The 19207-nt window shown below is 50.2% G+C and overlaps 1 protein-coding gene across 1 annotated transcript in view; it reads left to right on the top strand.

The window, feature by feature from the left end:
- The first annotated feature begins 2863 nt into the window (after positions 1–2863).
- Positions 2864–19207, top strand: part of DIPK1B (divergent protein kinase domain 1B) — a 38063-nt gene continuing 21719 nt past the window's right edge. The window contains exons 1-2 of the mRNA XM_039506405.1: positions 2864–2997; positions 14881–15015. Coding sequence (XP_039362339.1) covers positions 2935–2997; positions 14881–15015 — 198 coding nt within the window. The 5' untranslated portion in view covers positions 2864–2934. The remainder of the gene's footprint in view (positions 2998–14880; positions 15016–19207) is intronic.

Below are 19207 nucleotides of genomic sequence, written 5' to 3'. Positions count from 1 at the left end.
GGGAGTGCTGGTTTCCTCCAAAACATGAGATGCTGGAGGCAGATCACTGAGTGCAATGAGTGCACAAACTGATCCGGTACGACGTCCTGTTTTCCCACACTGCAAGTGACATTGGCAACATGCTTTTCAAATGTGCTTCCACTCACTGGGCTGACTTTAGATAAACAATTCTCCTGGCCCAGTGGAATATATTTACACCCCACTGTGGTGGTCTATGCCAGAGGTCTCCCAGCTGATCTCTTTGTGTTAAGGGGAACACCTGCTGCTTGGGACATTTGACACTTTGCCTACTTGTACTAGGGGTTTTGGTACATGTCTCTCACAACCTTCTTTTTGCTCCCTATGTTTTCCATGAAAATGGTGCTTAAAAGAAAGTTCAAGGGACTTATCTGTTTTCCTGGGCCAATTAAAACTAAAAATAAGATGGGCAACTTCATCAGACCATAGAAAACTGAGTAAATGAGACCTCCAGACACCGTAGCTGGCTATTAATCCAGTCTTGTTATGAAAGGGAGGCTGTTAACTAGTAGCTTAAAACTCCCAGGGCAGAGGTAATAAAATCTTTCGAAGGGATTTAAGATGAATAGAATATTTTTTTCATATTAAAAGCAAAATTAAATAAACAGAGTGTTTTATTTATTTGTTAATTTAAGCACATCCCTAGAGGGTTATGAACTTAAACAATAGCAGCTTTGTGCTAATATATAAGAACCAGAAAGGAAAACTGAATAGAAACCAATGGGAAACTAAAGTGAAAGTGAGCACATTCTGGTTTCAAAGTCCCCTCTGAGTGAAGTGCAAAAGTAAACAACTAGCTTACACAGTGAAAAGGAAAGTAGATTCAAACCAAACCAAACCAACGCCAAAACTATCTGTGTGGGTTTAATAATCTAAAGTGCTCTTAGTAACACAGGCAAGCAATTCTTTTAAACATATGAATTTTAACTTTTGTGTGTGACCTTACCCAGGTCATTTCCCCCTCTGTGCTGCTTCCTTGTTTATTTCTATTGCAAACTCCTTGGGGCAGGAACTGTCTTTTTCTATCAGTTCGTACCATGCCTAGCACAATGGGGCCTCTATGTAATACAAACAACGATAATTATTATTATTTTCAGTGTACTGTTAAATTAATAAGATGAAAGAAAGAAACTTGGAATTTGTTTTCTCACTACAGGGAAGGAATTTTCTCCTAGGTCAGATTGGCAGAGACCCTGGATTTTTTTCGTTTTGCTTCTTCTGCCTTGTGTGACACAGGTCCCTTGCTGATTTGAACTAGTGTCAGTGGTGGATCCTCTGCAACTTGAAGACTTTAGATCAAGATTTGGGGACTTCAGTAACTCAGCCAGAGGCTATGGGCCTATTACAGGAGGGGATGGGCGAGGTGCTGTGGCCTGGTGTGCAGGTCAGACTGGATGATCATGATGGTCCCTTCTGGCTATGAGAGTAGCTCTGTGGAGTTTCTGTGATAAGCCTCATCTACTGGAACATAAAACAAAAGGGAAACGTGTAGCACTGAGAACGCTCTCACAGGTTAGTTACTGTAAACAGGTCAGGGCGCTTTTGTGCGCATGTGTAAATTATTGGTCAGAAAAACCAGTGTCTTTATTGAAATGCTTTTGTCAGCTAAACACATTCTTTCCAGCTGAACATCTTGCAGGAAAAGCCCATTAGGGACACATTTTCTGGGCATAGTCTCTGAAGTTGAATGAGACTTCAGATGAGGTATTCAGACATTATAATGATAAGGGCCATATAGGTACCTACAACAGATAGATAGACAGATGGGGTGGATGGGATGGATAGATAGACAGATTGATCGATAGATAGGGTGGATGGAGTTAGATAGATGGGGTGGATGGGGATAGATAGATAGATAGCCCTAGGTTTATTAGAAGGGACAGATATGCAACAAGATTTTTGTCACCCCCACCACAAACTTGCAAAGGGACCTGCTCATGTGGGCTCTGCGTGGGCCAGGGCTAGCAGATGCAGTCGCAAGATGAAAGCCCCGGGGGCTGATTTCATGGGCTAAAGGGCCCACTTTGGGGCACTCTGCAAATAAATGGCCCCCTGCACTGAAATGAAAGGGGGAAGCTCATTCAGCAACCAGGGCCTCTATCTAGGGGCCAGAGCAGCCTTGTTCCCTGAGGGCCTTTAATGGGGTCTGGAAACCCTCAAGGGGGCTGCTGGATTGAAAAGAAACTGGGGACCTGTCTCTCTCGTCCCCTGCCTGCGGCACACGACGGCCCCCCCCCCCAGGTCTCCCCCAAAGGGCTCTCCCGCAAACAGCCCAGCTTGTCTCTGACTCAAGCACCAGCCGGCGGGGGGCGATGGGGGCCGGGCGGGGGCGCACAGCGCAGCGGGAGAGGGGGGGGGAGGAGGGGAAAGCAACCCCCCCTCCCCTTCCCTATCGGCCGTCAGAAAGCCTCCCTTCGCCTTCCCCTTTAATTCCGGCGCTGCGCTGCGCTAGGAGCCAGACTCGGCATCGCCGCTGCAGATCCCGCCGCTCGCCCCGCAGCCGCGCGGGGAGGTGTCAGCCCGGCGCCGGTCCGGGTCCCCATGCACCGGCCCGGGGGGGTCCCCGGGGCCCGGCCCGGCGTGGGGGTGAGCGGGGCCGGAGCCAGCTGGGCTTGATCCCGTGCAGCCTCCGGGCCGGGGGGGATGCGCCAGCCGCGGGCAGAGCGGCTGCCCTCGCCCACCGCTGCCCCGTGCCCCATGCAGCCGCCGAGCAGCCGGGCTCGGTAGCCAGCCCGCCCCCGGGGGGGAGCAGAGCCGCGGACCCCGCCTCGCCCGAGGATTGTCTTGGCGGCGGGGGCTGAGCTGCTTCCTCCCGCCCGCCCCGGGGGCTGCAGCCGGACCCCCGGCGCCGGAGAGCAGGGAGGGGAGCGGACTGGATTTCCCCCCGTGCGGCTCGGCCAGCCCCAGCGCCGCAGCATGAGGCGGCTCCGGAGACTGGTGCATCTGGTGCTCTTCTGCCCGCTCTCCAAGGGCTTGCAGGTGAGGGCCGGGGGGCTAAGCAGCTGCCCTGGCGGGGTCCATCCGGCCTCGTTGGGAGGGAGGGGGGCGCTGCCTTTGATCCCAAGGTGGAAATAAATAAATGCCTACAAAGTTAAGCCCATGTCCGGCTCCTCAGATTGATCCTGAACAGCCTAGTGCAATTTGGAGAAGGAAATTTAAAAAAAAAAAAAGAGGGGGGTTTAACCCCCTCCTCCCCCATCACTCCTTAAGGGATTCGCCTGAGGGGGAAACTGACAGATGGTTAATTTCACTGCACCTTTGCTTTCCCATTGTAGGGGACCTTGTAGGTCAGGGGGCTGGATACATAGAGAGAGATGAAAATTGTGGCTGTTTAGTTTTGTGTGCATATGACAGATGGATGGATGGGGAGAGTCTGATGAAACCATTCCCTGGTACCAAACTCATTTTCTTCTCCTGCAGAATGCTGGGTTCCTCTACCAAACATTAGAAAAACCTCCAGCCCTGTGAGCTGTGAGTCATTGTGGTGGCTTCTTTTTCCATTCCCCCCGAGGGTTTTTTATTTTATTTTCATTTGATAAGAGTGACTGGTTCCCTGTAGTTGCTGGAGAGGGTCAGTGTGGATGCTACGTTTGTAAATCTGTTTCTGACCCTGCCATGAATGAAACCTCAGGTGTGCATGTAATGAAAAAAGCAAATAGATGGATATTCAGCTTCAGTGCCACTGTATTTAGGGCTTGATCCAAAGCTCATTGAAATCAGCAGGAGTCTTTCCACTGACTCCAAGGGGCATTAGGTCAAGCCCTTAATCCACTGATTTGCAGGGTGATATTTTCACCACTAATGCTCTCCCCCACCCGCTCTGGCTTGTTTCTGAAAAGTGATCCTGGATTATTCTACATGGAGTAAATATGGACCAGCACGGCACACCGATTGCATAACAGGAAGTTTAACTGTGAACCTCATGTTGGGAAGAAGTCACATTGATAAACTGGCTCTTTCATGCTATGTAGAGGCAATCAGTCCTTACATAAATAATGGAACAAGCCAATGCAGCAATGTACCAATCTAGAACGATTACTTTTTGCTCTGGCACGCCGACCTAACTGAATTCAAAGTCTGGTTCATAGAGGAGGAGAAGGACTAGGAATGATTATCTCCCAAGAGGTCTTTGGAGTGGCAGGGAATAGAACCTAGCAACAGAACCTGAGGTTCTCACTCAAGGCAAAATTCCCAGGGAATTTCAAGGAAAATGAGCAGGATTTGGGGCTCACTGATATATATTGGGTGTGAAGAGTGTTAGTCTGTGTTAGTCTGTAAGAAGCAGCAAAGAATCAAGAGGCACCTTAGAGACAGATGTTTGTTTTTTGCATGTGGTGAATACCCACTTCTCGGCTTGCATTGAGAAGACTATTTATTCACTATCGACTCATGCTCATGCTACAAATCATCTCTATAAGGTGCCACAGGATTCTTTGCTGCTTCTATATATTGGGTGGGGGCAGATCTGACTCTGGAGAGCAGAAGTTCCTCGTCCATGAATGTTCTACCAGAAAAAGTCACACTGAATGTTCTACCAGAATGAATGTTCTACCAGAAAAAGTCACACATGTTTGATTAGCTGGAAAATGGGCTAATGTGAGGAGAAGATTTCCTATTATCCAGTAGGGCCAGCACTGGGGGAGAAATGGAAAGCATGGCAGAGAAAATGAGAAAAAGAAACCCAGCAAACCCCAAAAGGCTGAGGGGGCAGTTAAAGAGCAACGTTCTCAGCTATGGCAGATCTGTTCCTGCAGAATGATGTATTCTCTACTGCCCTCTCAACCCCTCTCCAACTGGAATGATCACAGTCCTGGCAGCATAGATCTAATTTGCAATGCTAGCTCGGCCCTCTGCCAAAGCATGTGGGACAGTCACAATGAGATGGGGACCGCTGCCCAGGAAGGAGCTGAGCTGAAAGCATTCTGCTGGCTCCTTTTAGTCCTGATCTCAGAGGTGAAGGGCCTCTGAGCTGCCCAGGCTCTCTGCTTTCCTTATAATGCTCAATCATGGCATTGAAATGGGCAGTGGGGGTGCTGCTGTACATGAGGAGCAGCGTGGGTTTTACACGCAGGACTTGAAATCAGTCCCTGGCATGGGAAATGGAGTGTCAAATAGTGAGCCCCCACCGCCGCAGAACAGAAACAGGCGAGCATGTTCACCATCCATGCTGGCATCTCTTTTACTGTGCTCTGCTCCTCTTGTGCCAACTGTGCAGCTCTGGCAATACTTAGCTGCCTTTTGCACTTGCATTCGGATTAGTGCCCTGGTTCTTTTTCCGAGTACTCGCTGTGTTAACCCTGCAAGGCAAAGTCAAGAGACCGGCAGAGCTGTTTGAGGACCAAATCCAGCTCGACTTCTTTGCACAAGAGGTCTCCTTGAAGCCATAAAGGCTTGATTCTCTGTGCCCTGCACCTTGTGTCATCATTATACTTGGGCAAAGTGGGCCAGGTCCTTAGCCTATCCCCAAGTATCTATCTATCTCTCCAGCCCTGTAAACGTAAACTGCAGCTGTGCTGATTTGCAGCAGCTGAGGATCTGGCCCAGGGAGGGCAAAGTGGGGAGTGAAATCCCAGCACCAGCGTGAGTGTCGGATTCTGATTTGATAGCATTTCACGCTCCCTTTGCCCAGGTGCACATGCTGACATAAGGTGCCAGACAGTGGAGAATCCGCCTCTAGGTGTCTGTGTGAAATCAGTGCATTTGGCAGCTGATGTGTGCACACTTGATTTTGATTTGCTTCATCAAATTATGAAATCAGAAACGCGATGCCGACAGAAAGGAACTTGATATTCATTGGCTAGAGAACCTCAGTTGGTGAGAGCCTGATGTGCACTGATAATGGCCCTGAACCAGCCTTGTTTGTGATGCTGTATTTTGCTTTTTTAAAAATTTGCCTGTTATACCGTTTACTCCTGTAATGTAAGAGTCGTGCGAAATCTTATTGACAAGCCCTGAGTTTCTCTCTCTGTTAGCAAGGCCTGGCAGTTGGCAGTGGTAAAGAATCACAGAAAGAGCCTTTTTCCTCCAACACTGAACTCCATTAGAATAAGGGAAAATCCAGGATTATCCCTAAAGCTACTCTCTGTGTCTCCAGGCTTCAATGGGGAACTTTTGCTGAGAACCCAAGGCCCATCTTGTCTAGCTTCCTGCAACCGATTTAAAGAAACAGTACAAATATACAGGCCATGGGGCAAATTGTTTTGAAAAGAGCCAGAATGACATGAGTGATGAAACCGAGGTTACTCTGGAAGGATGTGGAAATGCACCGATACTCTCTGTAGTGAAATAACAGCCAATCCGCTAGTAAAGCCCAGCAGAGAAGAGAATGGGTGTTGCACATTTTTGCCCTAGTCCCACATCTGTCCTGAAAGAGCATCGTCAGAGGGGCGGCTAGGTAGGCCTGAGACTAGCTGGCAGGTCATGGAGAGCTGCGGCAAAAGAAAGGAGACAGAGCGGCCTTTGAGCGCTCTGTCAGGTTTGCCTTTGAAGTTCACTCCAGCCAAGTATCTGTAGCACTTCAAACAGGAGGCACTGAAGACTCCTGCTGGCCAGCTGACAGCTTGTTATTCAGCCTACCCACGGTACCCTGGCCAAAGGAAGGGCAGACGCTAGCTGCTGATGAGATGTAGTTGAACTTAATGAGTGGGTCCGGTGTTATGGTAAAACCCCGCCCGATATTGAGAACAGGTTTTTGTGAAATATACATTAAAAATACCCGGAATGTATCCGTCCTCACTGGATGAAAACTGCCTGCAGAGGGAGCCAGTGGGAGCAGAAGATCTGTCACTGTTCTCAGGGTTTCACAGGGGGTTGGAACACACCTGTCTGCCGTTCTCTTGTCCTCCCAGCCCCACTCCCTCCCTTTTGTCTGGTCAGTCACCTGCGGTGCACTGTGAGCTCTCTGGGGCAGGGAAGCGTCTTTGTGTTAGTTGGTAGGGGGCCCTGGTCCCTGCTGTTAGGGGTTACCGAATAATTAGTCAAGGAAAGTGACCTTTTAAACACCAACACAAATTCCCTCTGATTTCCTGCAAAGTGGCCCATATTTTACCAAAAACTAAATACATACAAACTAGCAAACAAACGGATCCCTTCTGGGGCCAGATTCTGTTCTCATTTACACCGTATGAACTAGAGTCACTCAAGGTTTTTAGCTTGGTGGAGTTACTCATAAAACCGGAAAAAATTAAACGCGAAGGGCCAGATCCTCAGCTGGTGTAAACTGGCAGAATTCCGCTGACTTCGGTGGATTTATGCTGATTTATGCAAAGTGAAGATCCAGATCTAAATAACCCAAGACAAATGGGTCCTGTTGTTATTTATAGAGAGGATCCAGTCGCATTGTGCCTGATGCCATACAAACAGCTCTGGTGTAAATCCAGAGTAACACCGAGATTTTTAGCTCAGTGGATTTATTCTGGATTCCAGTGCTTTAACTGAGAGCAGAAGGAGCCCTGATGCTGGAAACTCTAATACCGATTGTCTCAGCTCTGACCTGCACCATTTGGAGGAGGATTTCCTCTTGCAATTCACCGGGAAGGCAAAAAAGTGAAATAAAAGGAGCAGGAGACCATGGCACTGAGAGTTGCAATAGAGATGTCCGTCTTCTAGGACCATGCTAGGAAGGTCAGGTCTAATTTCCCTTCATTTCATGTGAAACACACGGGCACCCCGCATCACTCAAGCAAGAGCGGGCTGCTTACACGCTGTCAGTTATTCAATGGCTTGGAAAAAACTAACTCAGCGGATGAAGGCTGGACCATGCCACTTATAGCAGCTGAAGATGGAAAAGGCCTATTTGATTGTCTAGTCCAGGGATAAGCAACCTATGCCACGGGTGCCAAAGGCGGCACGCGAGCTGATTTTCAGTGGCACTCACACTACCTGGATCCTGGCCACCGGTCCAGGGGGCTCTGCATTTTAATTTAATTTTAAATGAAGCTTCTTAAACATTTTAAAAACCTATTTACTTTACATACAACAATAGTTTAGTTCGATATTATAGACTTAGAAAGAGACCTTCTAAAAAGTTAATATTTATTACCGGCTCGCAAAACCTTAAATTAGAGTGAAAAAATAAAGACTTGGCACAGCACTTCTGAAAGGTTGCTGACCCCTGGTCTAGTCCATCCCTACAGTGTATCTTGGAATACATTGTCTAGGCAAGTTTTACATGTCTTGAGAAATGGCATTTCCAATGCCCTCCTTGGGAGAGCACATAGTTGACTGGACCATCATTGGGCTGATGGCTGAGCTGTTAGGGTATGTAACTTCCCTTGAAAAGGGAGACAGGATAACATGAGTGCAGCCTCTCATCTCTTCAGTTATCATCTAATCTCTCTCTCTCTAATCATTTGCCCCAATATAACAGATACTATTCTCCTGTAACTGGCTTGTACGGATTTATGAACCTATGTGTATGATGCACTGACATTAAACCAGGGCCTCATCCGAACTGCCAGATCCAAACACCTTCAGAGTTTGGGGTGGCCAGAATCTAGAGCCAAAATGTTGCTGCCCAGGCCTGGCCCATCCATAGTTGACTCTCTGGAGGTTGGATCCCAGCCCTGGCAGCTTGTCCCAGCAAACCTCTTTGACAGGCTCAGCCAAGGAGCTGGGTTTTTAAAAAGAATAAAATGGCCAAATGGGCCAAAGGCAATTGGTATTTGGATCCAATTCATTAAGGGGGAAAAGTCACTGGCGTTGTCTTCTGGAATAATTGGCTGGCTTGCTCCACAGATGGAGACCAGGTGTAAAATAAAGAACCCTAACATTTTAGGGACCTGTCCTGTAGTTCGTATGCAGGTGAGGCTCCCAAGCACCTCAATGGGAATGTTGAGCCTGTAGTGGTGTGGCAAACTCTGGCAATTTTATTGAGAGTCTCAGGATATTTGGTGTTTTTTTTTCTTAAAGCCCCAGCTGCTGGAATCATGTGAATACATCAGAATCAAGGCTTTTTAAAAATCTCATGGATTCTTTTTGTACTGGGGTGGCAGCTGACTCATGATTTGAACACCTGGGGTTGTCCATACTGCTGGAGCTAGCTTCTGCCTGCTGAACCAGCTCTCTCTTCTTGGCCACACAGGAGTTTCTGGCCTTGCTGCTTGGGCCAATGCAATAGAGCCACTTTGTTCCTTCTAAGCTATCAGTGGTGAAGACACCTGGTGAAGCTTTGTGACCTTCAGAGATAATCCAAAGACACTGATTCATGAAGTTTCCTCCATCAGTTTTCCTGGGCCAGTTTGAAATCCGTACACTGGCACCTACAGTCAGACAAGTAACCAGACTAACCGGGACAATATAAATGTTCAGGTGTTCCAAAGGACTCAGATAGCATGTGGCTTTACAAAAGCGTGCTGCCCTTAATTGAGCAAAATTCCTATTGAAGCCTCCTGCTCATGAAACGCATTGGCCCAGTGTGTTTTTGTCTCCCTTTAGTGGCTGAATCTTGTCAAAGGTGTATGAGTCTGTTACTGATTTCAAGCTTGCAGACCCAGGTCACGCTTGTAGCGTGAGATGTCCTGGATTCAGTGCTGTAGGTGACCCAAGCAGGGCATCATTACATTCAGATACCAAGAACTGGAATAGAAAGAATAGGATTTCTAGACTAAACACCCAGTCTCACTTGATGGCCCCATATCAGGCCCCCTCTAGATCCAACAGAAGCCGCCTTGGGAGCAGTATTAAACTGCCAGGAGAAAGCCCCATTTGCTGATGATGTGTGTGGGCCTTTATTGAGTACAGCTGTTTTTAGGTCTTAAGTGCAACATAGTCAAATAGGAATAGCCACAAATCTCTTGTATTTGACAACTGCTCGTGGTAATTAGAGTCCCCCTTTTTACAGACAGTAATTTGTGGTGAATGTTTTTGATGGTGAAATAAGGCTAACCCAGGGCTTTGTGGGCTGATTCACACCTTGGTACAGTATTTGCAATTAGCACACACTGGGTCAAGATGTCTGCTCAAACCTAGACACTTTCACACTTCTCTGCAGATTAGTTCAGAAACAGTTATTCAGATTGCACTGAAATAATGTAGCTAACTCAGTCCCATCGAGCTGAAATGCAAGAACGGGAGTTTGTTGCCCTTGTTTTCCGACAGCAGGTCAGAAAACCATCTGGCGTTCATGCAGCTAGATCAAGGAGGTGCTACAGCCTCAAGATTTAGAATTCATAAGTGGCTTTGGAAAATGTAATGGGCCAGATCCTCAGCTGGTGCGGGTGTAAATCCATTGGGTCCATTCAGATCCGGCCTTACATGAATAGAAACAGTTGCCAATTTTGGTTAGTTATTTCACTGGAAACTGTGGGTCAGATTCACCCCGATGTGACTCTCTGATTAACTGGACCAGTGTGTTTATAATCTTTGCTGGAGACCCAAATACAACCTCACTGAGTGGGCATGAATAAACCAATGAGTGCGACATTGATTGGTTGATAAAACATGTTTGCCGAACTCTCTAAGGCTCAGCTGGAAATGTGCTAATGAAATAACGAAGTGAACAATTAACAAAGTGACCCCCAGTGTCAGTGGAAGTTCTCACTGACATTTCTGCACCACTTCCTTAAACCGTGCTGGCCCCTCCGGCTCATCCCCTTCAGGAAAAGCCAGCAAAAATAGGGGGGCATTGAAACACACATTGAAGGTCAATAAACTTGGCCTCTCAGACCAGTATGCGGCATGAGTCCACAGCTGGTGACCTCTAAGTGAAGATACTCTACTTCCAGCCCCTGGGTGTCTGATCCAGAGCCCACTGAAATCAATAGAAAGATGCCTATTAACTTCAATGGCCTTTGGATCTGGTCCTGAAAATGGAAACTCTCAGTCTGAGTGATTTGACTGATCACAGCTGTTGAGACAGAACATGAGGAGAGGGGGTGTTTCTGCGGTAGCCATGATCCCAACCATAAAGTGCCAGGAATTGCATCTGGAAACAAAGTCTCCTGTGAAGAGCTCTGCCAAGTAAGGGACTTATCCAAAGTCCATTGAAACCAATGGGAAGACTCCCATAGTCATTGGCTCAGGTCCTAAGTTTGCAGCTGCTATTCTGCACTAGTTGTAGTTTCTAAGTGATCTCCAGATGCAGCCTCAGGAAGAGTGCAATGCAGGAATCCAGTCTAGAGCCAACCAAGGACTGGCTCACTGGGGCAAGGTTCCTCCCCAGGAAAGGCTGCAACCTCCTCATCACATGCAGATGAAATGAAGCAGTTGGCTGCTACATCTACTTAACTGTTTAAGAGGCACTGGGGATCCACCAGGACTCCTGGATCCCATTACAAAAGTCAGGCAAAGACCTGCATAGCAGGGAAGCCAAATGATATCAGATAGCGGCATTGCGGTTGCGGGCCCCGGGGCCGACAGGGAGAAATTACCATCTTAATGCCAGGAACAAGTCAGTCTCTGAACCTCGGCGTCGTTTGCATGGAATATTGTTGATGCCTTTGACAGACCATTCATTGTTCCTGTGAACTCTCCAGAATGAAAACCCAGAGGTAAGAACCTGACCGTCATCATCATCATCACGTTCCCATTACGTCTCTGGTGTTTAGGGCAGTGACGAAGCTCCTCCACCCCTGTCTGTTTCTGGCAAGTCTTCCAGTGGTTCCCCAGCTGTGCCCCAGGTTTTTCAGCTCGGCTTCCACAGCTCCTCACCATGTTGTTTTCGGGCTTGCCTTCATGTGTCCATTTTATTCCTACTCTGGTGATGGAATCAGTTTCCGTCCGAAGCACATGGCCCGAGGCTGTTGTTAATCTTCCTGATCCCGTCCATCTGCTCTCGCTGGCACCCAGGATGTGTAAGCTGAAGCGTCTCATCTCTGCTGAGATGTCCGTGTGTTCCAAACACCAAGTTTGTTTTTTGTCTTGGTGGTGAGCACTTCAGTCTTCATGCCAGTGGCTTCCTCTCGGCTTTCACCACTGCCAGTCCTACGGGTTGTTGACTCCTGCGGGCCATCACACACAGTAATGGTCGATTTCTCCGCTGCTGTTTCCGTAACATATTTTGTTTTTTACGGGACAGGGTTGCTAGCCCTGTGCCTAACCCCCAACCTGGAGGACCAGAGTGTCTGTTTAGTCCGGCCTCTCCTCCACAGACCAATCCAGCCTGGTTGAACCTGCACAGAGCAAGAAGCCCCCGCCGACACAGACTCTAGGGATTGTTAGAACATGCGAACTGTCCCACCACAACAAGGCACGGACACCGGAGGACAGAACCTGACAGTGCTTGGGGTTTTTGTTCCATGTACACGAGGTGTCCTGAAGGAGCAACAGGAGATGCCTCCAGCTGTATATGTCAGCATAGAACCATTTTATCCCAGGCCCCTTACGAAGGGGACAGTGGCGGTGTTAGAGAGTTTATGGATGACTGGAATCCCTGCCCTTGGATTATATTGTATCTAGGAAATGTAGTTTTTTTAACAGGCCCTTGGAACAGTTTCACTAGAGGGTCAACGCCTCCGCTGTTGCAAACCAACCCAGTCAATGGAGCTATGCTGGCATACACCAACTGAGCCCAGCATGTGCCGTGAGATAGGCGCTTGCATTGTGAGCTCTCCCAAGCAAGGCAGCGCTGGAGCGGCTCTGTGCAGGGGAGATGAGAGCTCAAAGAGAACCCCAGGGGCTGCACATGATCACAGGGGTGATTCCCCCCACCTGAGCTGGCACTGAACCAAAACACCAGCATGGTGTTAGGGACTCAAAGGTGGGGAAAGGGCTCTGTAGACCCCTGCCCCTCATTTCTCACATAACAGAAAATATTTGCTTTGGAAAGGGGTGACGTTTCTTGCATCGCGGTGACTGAGCTGCATCGCCGTGGGGCACAGTGACATCACCCCAAACCTAGGAGTCAGCTGGCATGTGGTTTCGCCTCCCGGGTTTCAGGACATGTGGTTACCCATCTCCATCGTACTGAAGAGTCTGGCCAACTTCTCGGATCCTCACAGCATAATCTTCCTTTTCTTTAATTTGCAAATGACCTACTCGCAGCCATAGTTACACGAGAGATTGGGGTGTGTAGATAAATCCAATAAAGGTTAGAAAAAGGGTTACTGAGAACAGAACGTCTGAAGTTTCTGCTGGTGCTCAGACTGTCCCATGTGGAAGTGTAATCACGTGAGCATGCCTCCCGAACACACGCAGCCACGGATCTCCCAGGCCCAGGGCCTCCAAGGTGTATAGCTGCCAGTGAGGATCTGGGTCGCAGTCACTCCCTTACACACGCCCAGGGCCATATACACAGACACGCTCACACACTCTCACACACACACACTCACTCCCCCAATAGGTAAGTACCCAGATACACATGTGAATACATATGCCCATGGCCACACACACAGCTCACATGTGTCTGCCATTAGGATATTTTCCCCTGATAGTAATGCATGTCTACAGCCTGTTCGGTGACCTTCTCCTCTCGCCTCCACATGTAATAAGCTTTTTCGATGGCAATTCCTCTCCTTAGGGGCTGACAAAAGCCCCATTTCAGCTTAATTGGGGCTATAATCCGTGAAAAAAATGACCAGAGTTGGGCAGAAACCAGCTAGACTCCTCTGATCTCAGCCTGAGGCTTTTGACACTCCCTCCAGCTGGGCTTCTGTGCAGCAGGACAGCATGGGTGTGTCTACACTGCATTGTAAGCCTGGGTCAGTGGGACCCGGGCTAGTGGACTCAGTGTGTCCAAGCCCAGGCCGGAGCATCCACACTGCATTGTAAACCTGGGTTTACAATTGCTGGACCTGTGGTCTCTCACCTGGGCTAATGGATCCATGCTGCCCTATGCAGACCTTCTGACTTGGATCTGCGGCTTGAGCTGCATCCGCACTGCAGAATGACAGGGCTTGGACTCAAGTCTCAGTGGGACTTGGGTTCAGACCCCCTGTGCCAAGTGGGTCCTAGGACCTGGGTCCTGAGTAGCTGACTCGAGTCAGACTGATTTGTGTGTGGACAGAAGGGCGGGGTTGGCTCTCAAACCTGAGCCTCAACTTGGGTCTACAGTGCAGTGTAGACATACACAATGGGATTGAGAGGAGGGTAATTGCTTCTTCCCCTAGGAAGGACTCTGCAGGAGTAGAACTTGCTGTGGGTGACTCTGATGTGATTTGCTTTGTCTCTGCCAGTAATTCTGGGAGTGAAAAACAGCCCAGTGATAAGTGCACCTAACTGCTCCGCCCAGCGTGCTTTAAATTCAAGCTGACTGCAGGAGCGGGGAAGGGGAGTGACTCCTGCACTCTCCTCGTGCTCCTTCCCTCCATGCCCAGAGGCCACTGGGGCCAGAGCCCCAGCTGGGGCAAATTGGTGTTAATCAGCAGTGCTCCACTGACTTCAATGGCCAAGTTCCACCAGCCACGGGTCTGAACCAATGGAGGATCCTCGTTGTACAATATGTCCCCTATGGACACCGCCGCCAAAACCTTAATACTGCTGCTCCTTGCAGAGATCACCCATGGCCACCTGCTTATTTTACGTGATCCTTAGAGGAAGGAGAGCAGTGCCCCTCCCAGGGGGCCCAAATCCTCTTCTCTGTACTTGCCTCCTTTTTGTTATTTGCATTGTAGTATGCCCAGAGGCCCTGATCTGGGATCACTGCCCCCACGTGCTAGGAGCTGTACAAATATCCATCCATACACTACTACCATGCAAATAACACAAATGACAGAGGACTGTCCCTGCCCCAGAGAGTTCACACTCAAAGCTCAGCAAGGCAACAGGTGAATACACCAGCCGGGGTTAGGAGGACGGATAACGTAACGGTGAAATTATCACTTGGAGTGTAATAAGTCACAGCACACCCCCTGCCTAGCCCTTTCCAAGCGTTAACGTTTCTATTCCTTGTATGTAATGTTGGCATTTTCCTGTTGTTTTTTCCAGAGTCGTCTCCCTGGCATCAAAGTGAAATATCTTTTCCTTGCCTGGCTGGGCGTCTTCGTGGGCAGCTGGGTGGTGTACATGCATTACTCGTCCTATTCCGAGCTGTGCAGAGGTCACGTCTGCCAGATGATAATCGTGAGTGCTGGCAACTTTCACTTGCTCCTGCTGCTTTGCTTCGGATCTGTGTGGTTTTCAAAGCCCTCAGGAAGGGGAGCGGGGGACTTGGGACATTGGGAGGTGGTGTCATCAGAGCAGGGGAGCGGACCAGAGGTCATGGCTACGTTTCACCGAGGGAAGCGATCGCTGTGATTGTTTGGGTGTCACTTTTAACACGTTTTGAGGGTTCTTGAGGATGAAAGGGGCCATATCTAATACTAAGAGAGGAGAGGGCTGAGACTGTCATAGGGGAGACGCTTTCCTGTGAGATTTCTGGTGCTTCGGCTTCCAGGCAATGGAGGGGGAACAGCCTGTTCCATGAGGTTTTTACATTTCAGAAGTGAAGAACCAGCCCAGCGAAAGATCCAGGCACTCGCACACTGTGCAGAGGCTCAGAGCCTGATGTACACGTCATAGCTGGTGAGTGCTTCTGTAAGGGACAGAACCAAGTCCCTGGACAAGAAGCCCACCAAATTCGGGGATGTTGGCATCCCTTCCCATTCTTTGCTCTGCTCTCAGTTCCCACAATGGGTTGATCCTGCCCCCCTGGCCAGAAAACAAGAATTCCTTTTCACCCGCGTTTCTCAAACAGGGGTCGCCGCTTGTGTAGGGAAAGCCCCTGGCGGGCTGGGCCGGTTTGTTTACCTGACCCGTCCGCAGGTCTGGCCAATCGTGGCTCCCACTGGCCGCAATTCGCCGCTGCAGGCCAATGGGCCCTGCGGGAAGTGGCACGGGCCGAGGGAAGTTTAGTCATTTCTTTGTCATTCTGTGTCAGAGATTATTTTTATGAAAAACCAGAGAGAAAGAGCCCCGGGCAGAGCAGAGACTTGTCCCCAGGTCTGAGGAACATTAACATCAAACCCAAGCTGCTTCCGTGACAGGTTTCAGTTCTGACAAATTGGCATTTTCCAGCAAAAATAAGTTTCGTCAGAAAATTCCCGACCACCCCCAAGCTTTGGAGCAGTGTGGACGCAACTCCAACCCCAGCTTTGTGGCTTGGTCTTAGCATTTCAGGACTGAGATGAGGTTTGGTTTGAGTTCTTACAAGGGGCCAGGAGTCGGGGGCGGTTTCTGTTTTCTCCCCGATGGAAGACAGCGGATGACTGTAGCCAAATGATGCTGGAGGGCTTTTTGGCACAGACCTGGCTCCTTCCCTTTGTGGGGAGATGATCCGCTGTGCTTGGGAACATATCTAGGGAGCTCTACGGCTTTATCCCCCTAATATCTGAGTACCTCCTACTGAATGAGCCGGCTGCCGGGGGATCTGAGAATGGAACGTGTCCGTGTGGGCAGAGATGGAGCAAGGCGAACAATGTGGAAAACGTTTCTTGACAAACGCATGGCGTGAATGTGTGGCAAGGGCCTTGCGTGCAGCAGGGGGTGTCAGAATGAGTTCAGTCTCACACGGGGCCGTGCGGCGTCTCAACCCCTTGCACGCGCCCGGGGCAGGGTAAAGTAGGGCCGGGAAGGGGCGTGTCTGAGGAGCCGACCTGGGCTTGGCTGCCAGCTTCATCATGCTGAGCAGACACTCTCCCCTCTCAGGCCCCGCTCCTGGTACTCGGCTGGAGTAGCCTGGAGATGAAAGATGGCCTTGCAAGGAAGGCCCTGGGCTGGGTCTCAAGACAGAGTCACAGATGCGTAGGACTGGAAGGGACCCCAGGCAGGACAGCTGGGTTCAAATCACAGCTTTGCCCCAGACTCCCTCTGTGAGACCTTGGGCTGGTCACCTCGCCTTGGTACCATGGGGAGAATCTCTTTTTGGGGACTGTCTCAAACTCTGTGTTTATGGAGCTCCGACTGGGGGCTCGCTGGTAACACAGATAAGTATGAACATGAACCGATGAGGTAGGGTCCTTGCTCTGTAGTGCACTGGCCCCCGCTCACCCCCTCTCACCTTGCGCCAATACGCCCAGTGCCCTGAAGATGTCCTGGGCAGCTCCTCCCCTCCCCAGCAGCCTCCGGATGTGCTGAGCAAGCAGCCCCGCAAAGTGCTGCTACAGGAGTCCACAGGGTGATGGCTGGAAAGCTGCTTCAAACCACCATGGTGCTGCTTACGAGGCTCCTTGGGCTTTATGAAGAGACGTCTAATTAGAGTGAACCCCCCTTTGGTGGTCCCAGACGCTCGCCCAGTGCTTCCGGTCTGTGACTTCCCAGGGCCAGAAGCCTCCGACCCGCAAAGACGCCCACTTAGTATTCACCCGGTAGCTGTAATTAGTGGGGAATCAAAGATCGTCTATGCCACAGTTAACATACACAAGAGTTTTCAGCGGTGTAATGAGGCGTAGATGCCGGAGAATTTTCTGCTTCTCTGGCTCACTTCTTACTGCCTTCCTAACCTCATTAACACTTGTTGGGTTCTGCTTCGTCTCAGCTCACCTCTGCTCTCACCCAACCTTCCGCAATGGAAATAACCCCGGCCCCCGAGTCAGCTTTAGCGGGCGCCCATGGAGCCCCAGAACTGGGGCAGGGCCCCTTCCGTTCAGATCTCCTTTAAAAAAGGAGTCAGTGTCTGCTCCTTCTCACAGTGCTGTTGGCAGGACAGGCATTCCAAGGCCCTGAGCCTGTCCAGCTCACAAAGCTGGTCTTCGGGGCTGGAGACCAGGCCCCTGGCTTCATATAGCAGGAATGAGACAAGAGCAGCCCCCTTTCCCCTGCACTCAGCAGTGGGGTGTGTCAGCAGCAGCGGCAGCACCCTGTCCCCTCGGCATGTGAGGAAGAGCCGGCACAACACGTGAGAAGGCGACGGCCTCAAGCAGCGAAAGGAAGCTGCAGGTGTTGCCGCCTTGTGAAGTGGCGTCACTCCACGGTGGCGCTCTGCCCTGCCTCCCTCCTCCGAAGCCCCCTCCCTAAAACCCAGCCCTGGCAATGTGGCCACTTGCCCAGGCAGCCTCCTGATCTCCAACCCATCTATTTCCTGGAGATCCACCCACCGAAGCATCATCCAGGGTGTGGAGGTGCTGTTGATCCTGGGGAAGGTAGCAGCTTCCTCCCACTCTACAACATTTCCCCTCGTGTGTGTGCTAGGACACTGTCCGCTCCCTTGCAGGAGAAGAGCCCTCTGACCCTAGAGGATGTGAGCCGATAGCCAGCTAGGAGAGACCCAGCAGGGCAGCTGGGACAGCCAGCGTGCAGAGCTGGGCTAACACGTCTAGACAGTACCATCGGCTGGAGGGTGGGATCTGGGTACCAAATGCACAAGCATCTACTATTGAGCTGCAGGAATAAGGCCAAGATTTGCAAAAGCAACCAGTGACTTTGGGTGCCTCAGTAATCAACTTCAGATGCTTCAAAGGGGCGTAATATTCAGAGGAGCTGGACACCCCTCAAGTCAGACCACTTCAAAGTGACAGGCTGGGCCTGCACTAACCAAGATCACTAGTCACATTGGAAAATCCTGTCCTAAGTCTTTCATCTGGGAGTAAGGAGAAGGATGGGGGCAGAGACTAGAGGGAGGGCCATAGCTAGGGTGAGCAGACAGCAAGTGTGAAAAACTGGGACGGGGTGGGGGGTAATAGGAGCCTACATAAGACAAAGCCCCAAATATCGGGACTGTCCCTATAAAATCGGGACATCTGGTCACCCTAGCCATAGCTGAATGCCTTGAGCCAGTGTATTAGACCAACTTGCCTGGGAAGCTGAATTTTCCAGCCTCATGCTGATTTGGTTTGGGGTGAATTCACATCCCACGAGCAATGATCACAGCTGCCTGAATGGCTATTTGTGGGGGGCCGAGCAAGCGACCCCACCTTGAGACTCCTGTGCCACGTGTTGACACTGGGACACAGCATCCACGTGCTCTGGGGGCTGGGGTGCAGCGTGGCGGCCGTTTCATGAAGCTATGGTGACGTCCTACAGAAACATCCTGGGGGTCCCATTACAGCCTGTTGTTGTGTTGGGAGAAGTTTGTCCTGCCGTGCAAACCTCCCAGACTGACAAGACGACTAGAAAGGCAAATGGGTGGGAGAGGGATTTTTTGAGGTGGGGGGGGGCATGCAGGGATGTCCTGTGTCAATGCAAAATGCACACAGAGACGGACAGGTAGCCATTGCTCAGGATCATAGGATGGAGTCCAGTGTCTTCCTGTTATACCCACCCAATACAAATCCTAGTCTGGCAAAGAAAATCATTCTGGGCCTGATCCTGAGCACCCAGAACTCCCCCTGATGCAATG

Source organism: Mauremys reevesii, linkage group 19 (assembly GCF_016161935.1).
Source record: "Mauremys reevesii isolate NIE-2019 linkage group 19, ASM1616193v1, whole genome shotgun sequence".
In the NCBI taxonomy this organism is placed as follows: domain Eukaryota; kingdom Metazoa; phylum Chordata; order Testudines; family Geoemydidae; genus Mauremys; species Mauremys reevesii.
The sequence above is the reverse complement of the archived record's forward strand: the minus strand, read 5'-3'. Positions and strand labels throughout refer to the sequence as shown.